The 16,046-nt window shown below is 42.6% G+C and overlaps 1 protein-coding gene across 3 annotated transcripts in view; it reads right to left on the bottom strand.

Moving 5' to 3' along the window:
* Window positions 1-1,277: 1,277 nt before the first annotated feature.
* asap2 (ArfGAP with SH3 domain, ankyrin repeat and PH domain 2) overlaps window positions 1,278-16,046 on the bottom strand; it is a 103,531-nt gene continuing 88,762 nt past the window's right edge. Inside the window, exons 14-28 of one of the 3 annotated variants that reach the window (XM_002935032.5) lie at window positions 15,646-15,812; window positions 14,221-14,354; window positions 12,547-12,641; window positions 11,867-12,056; window positions 10,039-10,124; window positions 9,715-9,830; window positions 8,561-8,628; window positions 7,754-7,867; window positions 6,602-6,851; window positions 5,982-6,149; window positions 4,800-4,965; window positions 4,134-4,198; window positions 3,375-3,475; window positions 2,565-2,687; window positions 1,278-2,371 (exon numbers count right to left, since the gene is read on the bottom strand). In XM_002935032.5, the coding sequence (XP_002935078.3) occupies window positions 2,297-2,371; window positions 2,565-2,687; window positions 3,375-3,475; window positions 4,134-4,198; window positions 4,800-4,965; window positions 5,982-6,149; window positions 6,602-6,851; window positions 7,754-7,867; window positions 8,561-8,628; window positions 9,715-9,830; window positions 10,039-10,124; window positions 11,867-12,056; window positions 12,547-12,641; window positions 14,221-14,354; window positions 15,646-15,812 (1,918 nt within the window). In that variant the 3' untranslated portion in view covers window positions 1,278-2,296. The remainder of the gene's footprint in view (window positions 2,372-2,564; window positions 2,688-3,374; window positions 3,476-4,133; window positions 4,199-4,799; window positions 4,966-5,981; window positions 6,150-6,601; window positions 6,852-7,753; window positions 7,868-8,560; window positions 8,629-9,714; window positions 9,831-10,038; window positions 10,125-11,866; window positions 12,057-12,546; window positions 12,642-14,220; window positions 14,355-15,645; window positions 15,813-16,046) is intronic. The other 2 variants (XM_004914478.4, XM_012963462.3) reach the window with 2 other exon arrangements.

Genomic DNA, 16,046 nt, shown 5'->3' with positions numbered 1-16,046 from the left:
CTAATCTCCCCGAGTTGCCATGACCCGCCATCCCACTTACATGTTCGCCGGTGGGATGCCGGGTCATGGCAACTCGGGGAGATTAGTCGCCCGTGACAAGGGAGATTTGTTGTGGGCGACTAATCTCCCCGTGTGCCAGAGCCCTTAATGGCACAAAACACGACAAGGGAGTGACAGGCCACGGCTCATACACATAAACAGAGACCATGTAACGGATACAAGGGTATCAGTGAGATTACATCTAAATGTAATTATTTTTAAAGAACACAGAGCGCTGCTCTACACTGATCCAACTCTCCCAGTCTGAATAGGGCAAAGACTCTTTCTGCAGTAAAAGAAACACTACACAGAGTATTCTATTATTTTCTAGTGGCTACACCCGTTAGATTCCTGTTGGCCATGCAAGCTTGCTTGTAACAGACCCTGAGAGTTGTAGTTTTAGGCTTGCACCAAATTATGGGTGCCTCTGCTATTGGTCACACAAGTTTGACTGTAGTGTCAAGGCGAGACTGCTTGAGGGCCACCATGAAACTAAACTGTCTTACAGCTTGAATCAGACCAGCAATGAGTTCTAATGGAAGGGATAAAACTCCTGGCTATACAGCCTTTGGGAACTACTTGGGAGTTGAAGTTTACAATTCCTGGAGGGCTGTAAATTTGCCAAATGTGTACAGAGGTGTGGCCATGCTTACTTGAAATCCCAGCATTTCATGCCAGAGGCCGTGGAGTAGCAGTGAGTAGCGGTTTAACTACAGCTATAGACCCATAGGTTAAAGATCACCAATTAAATACCGGATATCACCACAATAACCATTTACCATTATGTGAGATGTGGTGAATCACCAAGGGGGGGGGGGGGGGGGGGGGGCTTTGGTCCTTATGTTGCTGCCGGACTGTTTTATGGCTCTGTCTCCAATAATAATGACTGGCACCCACAGGCTGGAGGTGTAGAAGAATTAGATCTGTGTTATATAGTAGAAAGGTGCCCACTGGCACACTGTAGCGCCTCACCCACAATACTAATCTCTGCTGAACTGCACAATGAAAAGTCCCTCTGGCAACACATAGGTTAATGCCTATGGTTCAATATACTATAAAACTGGCTTTACACATACATGTGATTAAAGTGCAAATTGGGAGCCTATCATGTGAGACAACTTACGGTCTGACAGTCATAAAATGCCCTGCACTTTGTTAGTAATGCCAAGTATAGAGATGGCAAAAGTAGCTCAGCACATTCACCATTACAGGTACAGATGCCAACGGGCTGGTATGGATTGTGGATAATATCTACATCAGCCAATGGTCTCCGTTATTCTGATAACAAGGGTAAAAAAGGCACCAACGATTATGTAGCAACAGCAAATGCTCCCTTGACCAGGTCACTAAACCAGCAGATGTTTATGTGGATGAATTGGGCTAATCTGAACAGCTGAATCACTCTGGGGGGTGGGTACAGAAATCCCATCAGCAGAGGGCCACATACATGGACCTGGGACAACTGATATGTAAAGGAGTCAAGAATCAGGTATCAGTAGGACCCCATAAATCTGAATTAGCAGCTGGCAACCCATGGACAATAGGGTTAATAACACCACGTGCCAGTATAAATACTGCCAGTTCCGCCCACCTCCCATTGAAATACATGCTTTTCAGCCCTAATGTTGGAAACCTGCACTGGCTGATGGGACCTTATCCACACTTTGGACTCAGGAGAGCCAGTGTATATTTGTATGTGACTAGGCTTGGATATAAAATCACTGAGATAAAAGCTTCATTCTATAAAACAACACAGAGTTAATTTACTAACTAGAAAAAAACAAAGGTTACATACAATCCCTAGTCATTAACCCTCTAACTGCAGGTTAGTTGTGTAGTGCATTGCCCTGCAATGTACATTAGTCCCTCCCCACAGAGAACAGGAATTGGACCCCAGGCCAAAGCTATGTCATGAAGCCAGCATGGTACAATAGATCCACAGAGTACAGGGGGAAATCTGCAGACATCTCCCTAGTGTTCAACATGAATATCTACATCCAACATGGTAAAAACCTTCCTTTAAGGAAAAATAAATACAGGGGGATAGAAAACACCTAACAAAATCTCTGGGTCTGTGTTTGCAGCAAAACCACTGATGGTCGGCTGGAGTTGGAAGGGAAGGCAGAAGGTCGTTGCTCATTGGTGGCGCCTCAGGCTGCACTCAGTGCAAGGGACACTCTGTGTGGGTGTCACCCATGTGGCTGGCCTCCCTGCAGGGGCGCGGGAGTTTGATCTAGGCAGGCTGGTGGGCTGAAGGTTATTCAGCGATAAAGTGCACAAACGACACAGGGAAGGCACCTCTTCGGTTTGGCTCTCCGTCTATGTGTCCAATCTGTGAAACATAAACACATACAGTTTGACTGTGAATTAAATATATATTATATTCACATACAAACCAGTCTAAATATGGAAAGGTGCTTGCCCTGCTCCAACAAACCACCCTGTATTCCCTGTAGGTAAAGGCTAATGTGCTCCAGGAAACAGGACTCCATAAAGTGAATGGGGCATTACTGGATCAGACTTACCCACCACTCCTTATCTTCCTCCCCATCAACCACAATAATTTCACCCTCTGAGAAGGTCAGCTCATCCGGATTGTCAGCTGAACAGTGGTATATTGCTTTCACCCTCTTGGGCTTCATTTTGGGCTGCAAGACAAAACAAATCACTTGTCCTGAAATTCACAATTTCAGCTATAGATAAGGCTGCATATTAAAAGAAGGAAAGGTAAAAACTAAGTAAGCTTTATCAAAAAGGTCTATGTAAATACAGCCATAAGCACTCACAGAAACGCTGCACTGAGTCCTCTATCAAAAGAAACATAGGATTTCTTGTCTCCTTTTTTGGGAACATGTTCTTCAGTATCAGACTTCCTCTCTTTTAGGGCTCCTTCAGGTTTGGGGTACGAGTCTGCTCAGTTCCCTCCTCTCTCTTCTCCTGCTCCCCCTCCCATAAGAATGCATAAGAACTCACTGCCCCCTCCCTTAGGAATGTGTGATCTGAGCTCTTAACAACTATAACTACAGCAGGAAGCTACCAAGACCAAGCTAAAATGGCAGCTGCTATCAGAGGGAGCTTCTAGGACTCATTACTCAGGTATAGTAAAGCTTTCTGCTGAATAAATACAACATTCCAGGTGGCACTGAAAGTGGCGAATCTATTGGCAGTAAATTGCCAAAATTTCTTTCCTTTAATGACAAAAGAAAGAACTGGTAAAACTTGCACAAAATAATGACCGAAGCCTCCTTGCAGCTATTGCACAATGACACTAGATTACCCAGACATATATTTAGATTCCCTCCTCCCTTTCATTTTCTAGCTTGCTTGGTGCTTACCAGCTGGGATTTCCGTGGCATGGGTGCTGGTGGCTGTGTTCGGTTGCTGGGTTTGGATCCAGGCTGCAAGGCTGTTGTGTCTGAAGGGAATTCTGCAGCTGCTGAAAGACATAAACCACTATATAAATATCTCCATATTTAGGTGATGTATAAATTATCAACCAAACTATGAAAAGAACAAGTTACACATTGAGGTCTGTCAAACAGAGGTAAATACCCACAGGGCCCTGCAAAACAGCCACTGTATGCAGGAGCAGTGGAGGACAGAAGGTATAGTAGAGCAGGGGCAGGCCAAGCCAGTCGGGCACCCTAGGCAACCAGTCTGGCCACTTTACCCCCAACGTGCACAAATGAGCATGAACAGTGACAATCCGGGGCGCGGGGGGCATGCGGTGAGAAGCACTGGCGCGGTTACAAGAGTTCAGCCTAGGGGCAGGCAGCAGGGGTATCTGCGTAGAGCCCCCCCCCCCATCGCTGCGCCCTAGGCTGGTACCTCTTCCGCCTACTCCTAGTTCTGGTGCCATGTCACTTGCCCTTCAGTTGTTGTATAAGCACAGCACCCACCACCAGCCAAATCTGTAGTCTAATAAAAATTATGGGGTGCTATAGAGTAATTGATTTGAGCCCTCCCGAAGGAAGGAATATCCTTGGCACAGCTGCTTATATTGCATTTATAATAAATCATCATAGCTAATACATACAACCTGAATCTGGGTAAGTAAGAGAGATTTGTAAACAAACAAACAAAAAGAAACTCACCAGACGGTGGCGCAGTCACCAAAGCAGGAGGTGGCCCCTTGGCTGTTGGAGGGGGTTTGTCAATCCTGCAAATACAAACACATTTCCTGTTTAATTGGATCAAAACACATTGACAAGGTGGAAGCGTGTTTGATTTACTTGGATAGCAGTGACTCACTTTTTTGGTGATTCTGGCAAAATCCAAATCTTTCACAAAGGATTTCTAAATCGAATTTGAACCCTAATTTGCTTATCCTATAAAAAAAGACTAGGGTTTGCCAAATCCCAAGCCACCTTCACTGCATCCCTAGTCTGTAGGCCAAGTGCAGGCATTCCCTACAGAAGAAGGGAATTTTACTGGCCCTAGGGTGTCAGGTTGTTTCACTTAGTTTATAAAAATGGAGAAGCCATGTTTAATCTGCTTTGGAACATTTTATATCTAGTAGTGCATGTTTTTTACCTCTGGACCTCTGAGCTGTCACATTTAGTAATACTCTGGCTGTCTACAATTTCTGACAACCAATTAAGTTTATCAATACTCATTCTGGTATGGTTTACTCTCTGTTCCAAAGGTGCTCAGTGAACATTACCTTCCTGGTGAGGAGACTGATATAAACTAGTGCATTGTGCCAAGGTTCCTAAGCAAACCAAACACACTCTGAATGCCTGAAAAGAAGAAGGTCTTACCCAGGAGCCGGCCTTTTGTGTAAGGGGCGGTTGGCAGGCTGAGGTGGGACCGGCGGAGGGACAGGCTTGTTCAGCGGAACTGGAGGTGGAGGGCTCTGCTTGGAGTGCTGGCTAAGGGCTTCAATAACACTGGCTGTCTTAGTGACCGGAGGGGGTGGCGGTGAATCTAAAAAGAAAGAAGAGACAATTGTACGGTCGTGCTGCTTAGGATAGTGACAGTGCTGCTCTGTGGAGCCATATCACAAGAACTTGTTGTACATTACTTTCTACCAACACAGCCCAAATGTCCACAAAAGCAAAGTATTGCACATCTCAAAGCTAACTAAAGCTGCCCTCATTTTCACAATGGCAGCCAACTTGGTCTGAAACGAGGCTGTGATGATGCCATTGTGAAAATAAAGGCAAATATATTAACCTGGATTTGTGTGATATCTTGTTCTAGTAGGTCTGCATATCCCACCAGATGAGTAAGGCATCAGCATGTAGAAGCCGTCTTGCTGACAGGTCTCTATTGGGCCTTTGGGCAACCTCTTCAAACAAAGCACATTGTAACGTATATGGTCATATGTCACACTATTGGTCCCACAGCCTGCCCAGTCCTGGACTGGCAATCTGTGGCTTCTGGCAAATGCCAGAGGGGCTGCTGTAAGATGCCATAGACAATCACTATTTATTGGGCTGCCGGGGGGCTCTTTGGGCCCCTGTGCAATTAAAATGCCAGGGCCTATTTTGAATCCCAGTCCGGACCTGACCATGCCTCCTAAAAAATGCAATGGGCCCTCCTAAGAGGAGCAGCCCCACAGCTGGGGAATCACTAAAGTTCCAGTAGAATGTGTATGATCTGTGGTGTACTGAATATGTTTACTGTCTCTAAGCAATCCCGATATATGCAAAGCTGCCAGAATTCAACAGTGTGAAAAGCAGATAATAAAGAATGCAAACACCCCAGCATGATATGTAAGAGTTGTGTGATTGTACAGTCTAGGATCCTCGAGCCACAGCATGGGCAGGGGCAGCCACCTAACCTAAGGCTTCTCATTGCCCTTACACACAGACAACATAACACTACAGTAACACAGCTATCTCCCAGAAGCAAGCAGAGCTGAGCTGAGAAAGTAAAATAACACTGTAATTTGTTTGAGGGATCCCCATATGTCAGATACCCCCATAAGAGTCACATACTTGTGGCAGTGGATGTTACGCGGACAGGTGGCACAGGGGGCTGTATAGATGGCGGATCAGATGAGGACCTCTGTCTGCTGCCACTTTCCGGTGTTACTGAGCTAGCTTTCCAGGCTGGGGTGTTGGAAGGTGTGGGGTGTATGCTACTGCCAAATATAGTTGAATGAACTAAAAAAAGCACAATGGGGAAAAAAGAGCAAGCAAAGCTGAAAGGTTGAAAAACAGATCAAGAAAATGCATGTAATGCACATTTTCAGTACCAATATGGGATCTATAATCTATTTGTACCAAAACCAGTGCAGGATTTGCCATGCTATTCCCTACATTGTATGGAACAAATGTTTATTTATTCTTGCTTCATTACATTTTCCGGCAATAAGGCAAGACAATTCATTCCAACTAGGTACAATGTTAAAATTGGTGCCAGGCCTGGTAACCTGGAGCAACCAATCAACAGGAAACAAATTCCGGTTTGCTATTTGAAAGCAAACATTTGATTGGTAACTAGCTATGAATCAAAGAATGTGTCTTCAGAACAACTCCTGCCCCTCAAATGTTGTTGCCCTTCAGCTCCCATAGACAAGCAGCAAAAACAAGGCACTACTTTATACCCTCATTACCTTTTATAGTGTTTCGGGGAGGCAAAGGAGGAGCATTGGTAGTAGAAGGACCTGTAGCATTGCCTGGGGAGTTGCTGTTACCAATGACTGCTCCATAGGTTTCATTCTGAATGATATTTGGCAGGAAAGTCCTTGGCTTGTCCTTAGCAATACTGGCTGCTTCCCTGGCTAAGCAGGCAACACTAGGCTGGCCCTGGTTTATTCCAAAGAAACTGACAGGCCTCTCCTCTCTGCGGATAGGGCTTGGCTGCTGCATTGGGAGAGGAAAAAAATATAAATATATAACCAATTAAATGAATCAGGTGCAATGATTGCTCTAGGTTTTGTTATTCATAGCAACCAAACAGCTGTTAGTATTTATTCTCTACTGTTGTTGTAAACATTAAAATAAAAATCTATTGGTTTCCATGTATTATTAGAGCTAATGCAAATTTCTCATCTTTACTGTACCTCCCCTGATAGTAAGGCTCATTCACTAACAAGAAGACACTAAATTCATACAGTGTAGTAACCCACAGAAACCATTACCCTTCACTTTTATTTAATATCACACTTGGCTCACAGACACATAATGCAGCAGTTTGCTGCTGGCAACAGATGGCAAGAAATATTAATATTTTGTACCGAAATGAAAATATTGTGCAGAAGTACATTCTGGCTGCTGCCTCCCCCTAGAGCATAGAGATGAGTAATTACTCTGCTTCAGGTTACAGTCTGGAACTAACTCCAGCTTATGCATTAATCTTTCCTTAACAAGACTGTCTGTATCTCGTGCTGAGGAGCTGCCCATTAACAAATCTGTAACAGCCTAGAGATATACGTACGCTCTGCAGAGCATAAATATATTCTGTGCTGAGAATCATGACATCTGAAATATAGGCATTTTGGGGTACAGAAGGCATAATTATGGGTTTGTTGATAAAAAGAAAATGAAACAATCCATGAATAGGCTAAGACAAGACTGTGCCACACTGTTGCCGACTCTAGTGTTGATCAGATCAAGAACAGAATTAAGTGGGCATATTTTTCATATTCAATTCTTAACCACTGATTGAAGGTTAGTGGCCCCCAATCAAAGGCCCCAAAGACAAAACATTTCTAGTAACCAGCACTTGCCAAGCAAAACACTAAAAACTAAAAGAATGACTATACCTGTATTTTTTCATCCATGTCGTCATCGCTTTCATCTAGGTCCATGTGATGCAGCCTCCATTCATATTCCACATGAACGTGAGCGTTAAACCTTCCATTCATGGCTTGTATCAGCTGTGAAGAACAAAAACATGGTCCCATTTAAAATACAGTACATTCAGTATTAAGTCTAGGCTGAACTTAAAGGAGAAGGAAAGTTATAATCACGCATGCGCAGTGGAGTCAAAAGCCAAACTTTAAAAAAAAAAGCCAGCTTTTTGCTCGAATGCGCATCTCGACAAAAGGAGAGGGAAGGGAGAGTATCACTTGCCTGCATTAACCCCTGGCTGGTGCAGTTTTCTCCTAAAAGAAGCACCAACCGGGAGAATCAGGTAAGCAATTACAATCACTGTGGGGTGCCTAACATTTGGCACCCTCCAGTGATTTAGCCTTTCCCTCTCCTTTAATGCTATGTTTTACAGTATAGATAAGTTCAAATTAGTATGGAAAATAAAGAAGTAACTTTATTTAAGGTGATAAAGCGCCTTATGCACCATCAGCCTTAGGGCAATGGCAAATATAACTGTGGCAGGGCAATATCTTAAGTCACTAACAACTGTTATTATGGGAGTCACTGTGCTTATGGAAAACTCCCAGCTGAGAATGTTCTGAGTGTCATAAGCCCATTGGTTTTATTAAAAGAATACCTATATTTGATTTCAGACAATGCCTGTCATTTTGTTCTCTATTTTATAATTTGCAATTCAGACAATTATTGGGCTCATATGGAGCTAAAGTGAAGCAGATTTAAGCTGCTGTAAGACTTACCAGATCCTCGCACTGTGCATGCTTGAGCCTTTTCGCTATGTCCAACGGCGTTTCTCCTGCATCGTTAGCTGCAACATGAAACGGCAAAGTAAATCCCTTGCAGATAACTAACTCAAATAACCCAACATCAAGCAATAATTGTAAAGGTGGCCATACACACAAAAATCCACTAGTTCAGTGAGGTTGCCAAACCAGAGGATGTTTCATGGATACGCCCACCACAATGTGGGTGAAATAGGATTGATCCAATCGTTTGAACTGAGGGCCAAATTAAGCTGAGGGGATACAGGCCGTCAGGACTGGAATCACATCAACATACAGATGCACTCCACATCGGGAAAGGATTTTTTAACCTTCGCGACTAATATCTGGACAGTTTTCAGACAGATATCAGTCAGGTAGGCTGGTCTGAGGGCCCCATACCGACACCCCAATAGACATTCTATATGGAATCACCTTGGAGAAGTGCTATATGTGCCATTTGCTTAAAGGTAAAAAAAACCCAAAACCATTGGTCCTTGGTACTGAAGGGTTAATTCTGTAGGCGCTGTAAAATCTCACAATGCTTCTTAAGTGCTGATAGCAAATGAGATATAAAAAGCCATTAAAGTAACCTACATTAATGAAATAGTCTTTGGGCAGGACTGTCTAGACAACTGGATGGGCTGTGTGCACAACATTATCATCTAGTACTGATTAATGGGCTAAGCCAGTCTTACATTTTAGACCAGCTGCAGACAGGAATGAGTTTTAGCCAAGAGGGCATAATGTCTCCTTTTTGAATGGTAAATCTATGGAACAATAAATGTGTCATGGTGATAGCTGAAAAAAGTGCCAAAAGCAAGAAGCAATTAATGCAAAATGCGCCTCATCAGTTAGAAAGAGCAATTCAAGGAGTAACATGAGCCAAAATGGTGACAGCGAAGCCTACAGCTCGGCATTGCCTCTGATACAGCTGTACAATAAGGTATATTAGCTTGGCTTAAACTGTTCAGGTAGGGGGCTGGGGGGTAAGGAAACAATTCAGAAAAACAAAAAGGGGAGGGTTTAGTTTTCCTTAATTGTTACATATTGTTATAATATGAAGCATTCTCCTTTTAGCTAGTACAGTGTCTGCCTCCCAATACTTGGCACAGGACCTCTAGCCGACTCACCTATGTCTGTGGAGGCTTTGCCTCGCAGCAGCAGTTTAAGGCACTCGGCATTGTCTGTTAAGCAGCAGTAATGAAGAGCAGTACTTCCTTTCGCTGTCTGTTTGTCCAAGTTGCCACTGCAGTTGAAGAACAAGAAAAAAATGGGGCATTAGTATTAGAAAAGTGATTCATGCAGGAGGATTTGGAAAATAACAAACCCCCTCAAAAAAAGTCTCTCTGCTCATGTGACAACAGGCTGGGCCATTAACTTTATGGGGTTGTAACAAAGAAAAACTGCCCAAGCTGCACCAAAAACCCACATATCTGGCCCTGTGTCAATCTTACCTATTCTGTACAAGAAAGTCGACTATGTGCAAGGAATTGCGGTCAACTGATCTGACAGCGAGATGGAGTGCAGTCTCACCTTGTTCCTACAATAAAGAAAACAGGGCATTTAAAAGAGAAGGAAAGGTAAAAACTAAGTAAGCTTTATCAGAAAGGTCTATGTAAATACAGCCATAAGCACTCACAGAAACGCTGCACTGACTTCTCTGAAAAAAGATTAGTTGTGTCTGTAATTCCTGTGCCAGAGACACGCAGCTTTCTGTTCTCTGCTCTCTCCTGCTCCCCCCTCCCTCAAGAATGCTAAGAACTCACTCGCCCCCCCTTAGGAATGTGGATCTGAGCCAATCAGCAGGAAGCTGACTCATAGTCTTACTAACTGAGCATGTTCAGTTTGGTCTGCATGTCTGTGCAGGAGTGAGGCATTATGGGAACTTTCTTTACACAGCTCAGCATTTTTTCTTCCTGTTTGGTTTCAGATCTTCTGAACAGGTGAAATATGGGGAGACAACTGAAGGTATGCCTGCAGCTTGAAATTAACTCTTTACTAGCCTTTCCTTTAAACACTGGCGGACTTTGATAAAGTCCCATGTCAACGTCTTAACATTAGAATGTATATTGTAGTGGTGTGACTTGGATTATTTTTCTGGGAGAAGTATATATATATATATATATATATATTTATATTATCTCAAGAGACACCCCTGTGGCAAATTTCATTCTGCCCTGTTACAGATCTCATTTCACGCCCCCTTGCTCTCTTCTCCTGAGCTCCTCTCTTACGTTTTCATCTCTCTTGCTAAATGGTGAACTTTGACCCAAACCTAATTGATGGGCATCACGTGGCATTAGAACATGGATCCCCAATCTTTTTTACCTGTGAGCATGATTTACATATAAAAAATGTGGGGGAGCAATGCAAGCATGAAAAACGTTCCTAGGGAGTGACCAATAAGGGCTGTGATTGGTTATTAGGTAGCCCAATGTGGACAGGTAGACCACAAGAGGCTCTGTTTGGCAGTACACCTGGTTTTGTATTTCTCCAAAATGTGCCCCCAAGTCAGAAATTAAAAAATAAGAACCTGTTTTGAGGCCACTGGGAGCAACATCCAAGGGGTTGGTGAGCAACATGTTGCCCCTGAGCCACTAGCCACTAGGGATCACTGCTTTAGAAGGGAGATATCAGATTATCAGAAGGAAATTCTACTCTTTAAGAGAAACCCATTACACTGTAAAATTCTCTCCCTGAATCACATGTATTGTCAGACACAACAGAATTTTAAGAAAGGATTGAATGCCTTTTTAGCAAGTAAGAGAGCAGGAGAAGTTACCAGTCAGGACGCCTGCCGGGGGTCCCCATACATAGGCAGATAAGTTGCCGAATCAGTCTTAACGACTTGAATTGGCAGCCTACATCTGCCTGTGTATGGCCACCTTATGTTACCATGCAGTGTTACAGAGACACTCCCTATCTGTCTCCTGTTAGCTAGACATATCTCAATCTATTCCCTGCTGATGAGACAGCCAGGTTAATAATCAATATAAATACTGCCCCCTCCAATATGCAAAACAAAGGCATTTCTTTGTACAAAACACCAGTTGATAACAGTGGGCCATAAGCTCAATGTCACTCTATAAATCATTTTTATAGTCACCAAGGTTGGTGAAGACCTCCATTAAAAAAAAACAACCCATAATTTTACTACAATGCATCCCCACTGGGTGTATGTCTGATTTGGCCCACTATTTGGAATTTACAGCTCTGACAACAGAGAAATTAAATGAAACATGATAAAATACAGAGTTTTGGCAGAGTCCCTAAAAGTCTTACGTGTCCATTGGCAAGTGGTATGCCCTCGGTGAGATCCACCCCTTCAGCATGTAACTGTACCAGTGTAAAGATGTCTCTGGATTTGACGGCGTCACACAAGCCATGCAGTTTAGAGGCATTGTCATGGTATTTTCTCCTTGCGTACTTTCTTTCTATGTACTTGGTGGTGATATAGTCTTTCCGTGCATTCCTGGGAAGTAATTAATGCAAAGTCCTGAAATGTCACTAGCGTGATAAACATTAAGTACATTCATTTCATAATAAATGAACATATTGGTCTTCTTAAGCAACACTTTGAACAAAATTATTATATTTGTCCCTGAAAACAATGAGTAACTATTGAATTAAAGCAAGCAATAAGTGTTTTAAATGACTGAAAAATGAACAGGAGAAAGCCTGAATTGAAGGATAAGCATTAACTATGAAAACTGTTAACTGATGAAAAACATAGAACTGAAATTAATCTGATTTTCGTTCACAGGCCCTGCAACTGGACAGAATGTTGAACGAGGGTTACCTTTGGAAACTCCAGGCTTATTAATAAATATACATGTAACATGCTTTAAATTTTCTGGTGAAGGGACCCATGTGAGGTTGGAGATCTGGGGTAAATCCCATCTCTGCACTGAACTAAAGCAGTAGTCAGTAGATACCAGTTAAAGGGAAAGCAGAGAACTTACATGTCACTGCAAGGTGAAGGCTTCACGGAATCATCAGCAGGCAGACAGGCTTCCATTAGTTCATTAAAACCTGAGTTCCCAATGTTTTTGGCAAGCTAGAGGAAGACATGCATGTTTTGGTTATGAAAAAAAAACAAAAAACAAAAGCTACTAACAAACTCTGTATACAATGGGTGACGCTGATCAGATGGTATCAGAGGGTGCAATACATTTGTATCTTTGCTCCCACAGGTTTCAATCTGGTATGGGCAAAAGGAAAAATCATGTCACAATGTTGTACTGGTCATCCCAAGGCCCATCAGAGTACCTGACATTAAGGGACGACTTTAATAACAATTTTGAAAGTGCTAAATGTAATACATCTTAAATAGGCCTATGGTGAGAATAAGAAAGGACTGTTGGGAACTGCCCTCGGCTGGGGCTCACTATGGCTATGGTTGTACTCTGGCAAGACTGTCCAACCCTTCTCTAGATACCTACTGTGCTTTGTAAAACATCTCAGCCTGTATTTCAGCGCAAGCTATGGCACTGCATACTTTAGGTATTTCCCAGCCAGATAGTATATGGAGACATGTGTGGCATTATATGCTTCACCATTAACATATTTGTGAGCAATCAAAATAAAACAGTTTACACTAACAGTTACACTAAGCATTAGCCCTAAGTCACAAGGCAGAATGTATTAGTCAACAGCCATATCCTAGGCAGAGTGCTGATTGAGCTGTATGTAGCAGTAGCAGTGTTCAGGAGGTAGGAAGGTGGGTAGATAGACAGACGAACCTTTGGTACCCCATTTCCAACATTCAAGGAAAGGCTGATTCTGATAGAATGCAAGCAAGTATAACTCTTTATAATCTACTGTGTGGACTCTAGTGCAGACTGGAGATAAAGAATTCTTCCAGTGACTAGATAAGGGTACATGATGTGTTTTGTCTGCACTGCTGTCTAGGAGGCAAAACAATCGTCTCCACTTGTCATCACTCCTAATATTATTATATGGAAAGCACACTGACTGACACACCGAGCCTTGAGAGTATGGCTATGGTGCCAAAACGCTCAAGCTTCAGTGCTTTGGCACCAAGGTCCAACTGTTGTTGCTCAGTTAGCTACCATTTAACGTCAGAGAATTAAGCCAGGCTGTCCATCTGGAGACCTAAGAGATTTTTATGATCACAATTACAAGACTGCTCAGCGGGTCCATTTACCTTTTTGGACAATATCATCATTTAACTAAGAATTTAAACACCACCTAAAAGTTACCTTGTGGGTCTTAGTCTTAAAAGGGAAATACACCCTTTCTAGAAATAAGGTGCATCTCCACCAAGTTTTGTATATGAAGTCAAAAATTGCTCTGATGGATTTATGAGTGCTGTTTCTGGTGGATAATTGTGGCCAAGTCTGGACTGTGATTCAAAATAGGCCCTGGCATTCCAGGCAGTCCCCACAAGCCCAATAAATAGTCAGTGTTTATAGCATCTTACAGCAGCCCCCCTGGCATTTGCCAGAACCCACAGATTTCCAGTCTGGGCCTGATTGCGGCATGTGCTTACTAACTTGGAAGCACCGAGCTGGTACTGGTGTACTGGTGGAGTGCGTATATGTTTATAGTACATATATAAATATGAGAGTAAGATCTCAAAATACAGTTCTCTAAAATATGACTTGAAGGTTTACCAAAAGCTCAGAAGTTCCCAAGACATCCAGTGTAAGAGACTGTATTCTGGAGTAATGCACGCCCAGCTCTCTGTGTATCCCAGAGCACTCAATGCATGTAAGGATCCCCAGGTTTGTGGAAAGCCAAGTTGGATCTGAAACAACAAAAACTTGCTGGAGTCAGAACCTATGAAAACAACACAGCAGTATTCTCACCCTCCAAATACCTTGGCAAATAACATTTTTAATAAGGACCCACAGAGCAGTTCAGTTGCCTGCGATAGATCTATTGCGGACGACCTACCGCGGCGAAATGGCTATCCACCTGCAACAATAGGAGTCGCCGGTGGAAAGCCCTTTGCATTGCTTCGGTATATTGAAGTCGCTCAGAGTTTCCTCCAGCAGATACAAAGGGTTTTACACCGCCAAGTACTACTGTTACCGTTGGAAAGCCATTAGTGATTAGTTGCCTGTTATAGCAGAGATCTATTGAGGGCGACTAATCCGTACCGTTGGTTCTTTTTTGGGTGCAGAAATTCCCGGCAGCCTTCATATTTGCATTGATAGAGATAGTAATACTTAGAGATAGTAATATATCTTTACTAACAGAGAGTAAATAAGAGAATGGGTAAGAGAACCAGATGAAATGCTTCAGTTACTATCAATTAATCATTTGCTACCAGCTCTATCATCGAGCCTCACAAAATGATAGGTCACCATACTCCAACTCATGCACATTGTTGCTTATGTGTAATGACTACATTGTTCCTCAATCAGAAATTCAATTAGACCTTTTTGAAAGGGTTGAGTGATAAGCAGGAAGAAGTTCTATGCAATTCTGGACTGCAGCCAACGTGTCAAGAAAAAATCCAAAGGACACAAATAACTTCCTGGAATAAGAAGGGCTTGCATATTATTGCCTTCCAAGCTTTGCTAACTAGTATCTGATTGGCTGCAGAATGAATGAGGTTTTCCTGAAGGGTCAAACACTGGAATGAGGAGGGGGCCTACAAGAACCTTGAATTCCCTCCACTTCAGAAACAAATGGGCCAGTTTGGACACATCTATCCAATTCCAACTTCAACCAGCAGATGACAGTGTGTAGATGTTCAGTTCCTTCAATCTATAAGACCGGTTTTGTATAGTTTTATTAAGGGATGGGAAATAATATGGGTACGCACAAAACATTTATATTTTTAGAGATATGATGTATAAGTATTGCAGGAGATGTGCCATGTGTTTTACTTATATATATTATTTACTTTACTTGGCTTAATGACATCGAGGATAGAACAGAAACTTCTAAAATAGTTATTATTTGAATAACGTGTTGAACAGAACTGAAAGATAAATATTTACCAAATTTAACTGTTTTTTTACACAGTAAAAGAGCAAAAACCCCTGCCATGATCAACTGTTTTGCCTTAAAAATGGGGGAGATATTACCTGATGCACCACAGTCACAGCACACGTCGTTCCCTGGCATTCTCTGGATATCAGATATTATTTCCTTAGTGAGTTCCTGAACAATGTTGTTCTCCCCTGCACTGTGGTCTCCCTTGAATGCATTGTTTAAGGCTTCTTCCTTGCTGTTCTGAAGCACAGACATCCATCTGAAATATAAAGGGAAATTATCCATCTGTGAGAATGCTATAATCAGTCTCTATAGAACTGCTGAGACTGCAGAACCCACTAATACAGGGCTGTCCAGCTGGAGGTCTGTGGGCCATCTATGGATTTTTATGGCCCCCATAAAAATGCTCTAGGGCTCTATAGACTTCACTGTATGACATTATAATTTTAATATAATCCAGACTTCTAACATGCTGCATGGGAAGTAATTGGCC

This window comes from Xenopus tropicalis, chromosome 5 (genome assembly GCF_000004195.4).
Source record: "Xenopus tropicalis strain Nigerian chromosome 5, UCB_Xtro_10.0, whole genome shotgun sequence".
Lineage (NCBI taxonomy): Eukaryota > Metazoa > Chordata > Amphibia > Anura > Pipidae > Xenopus > Xenopus tropicalis.
This window is presented reverse-complemented; position numbering and strand designations above follow the sequence as displayed.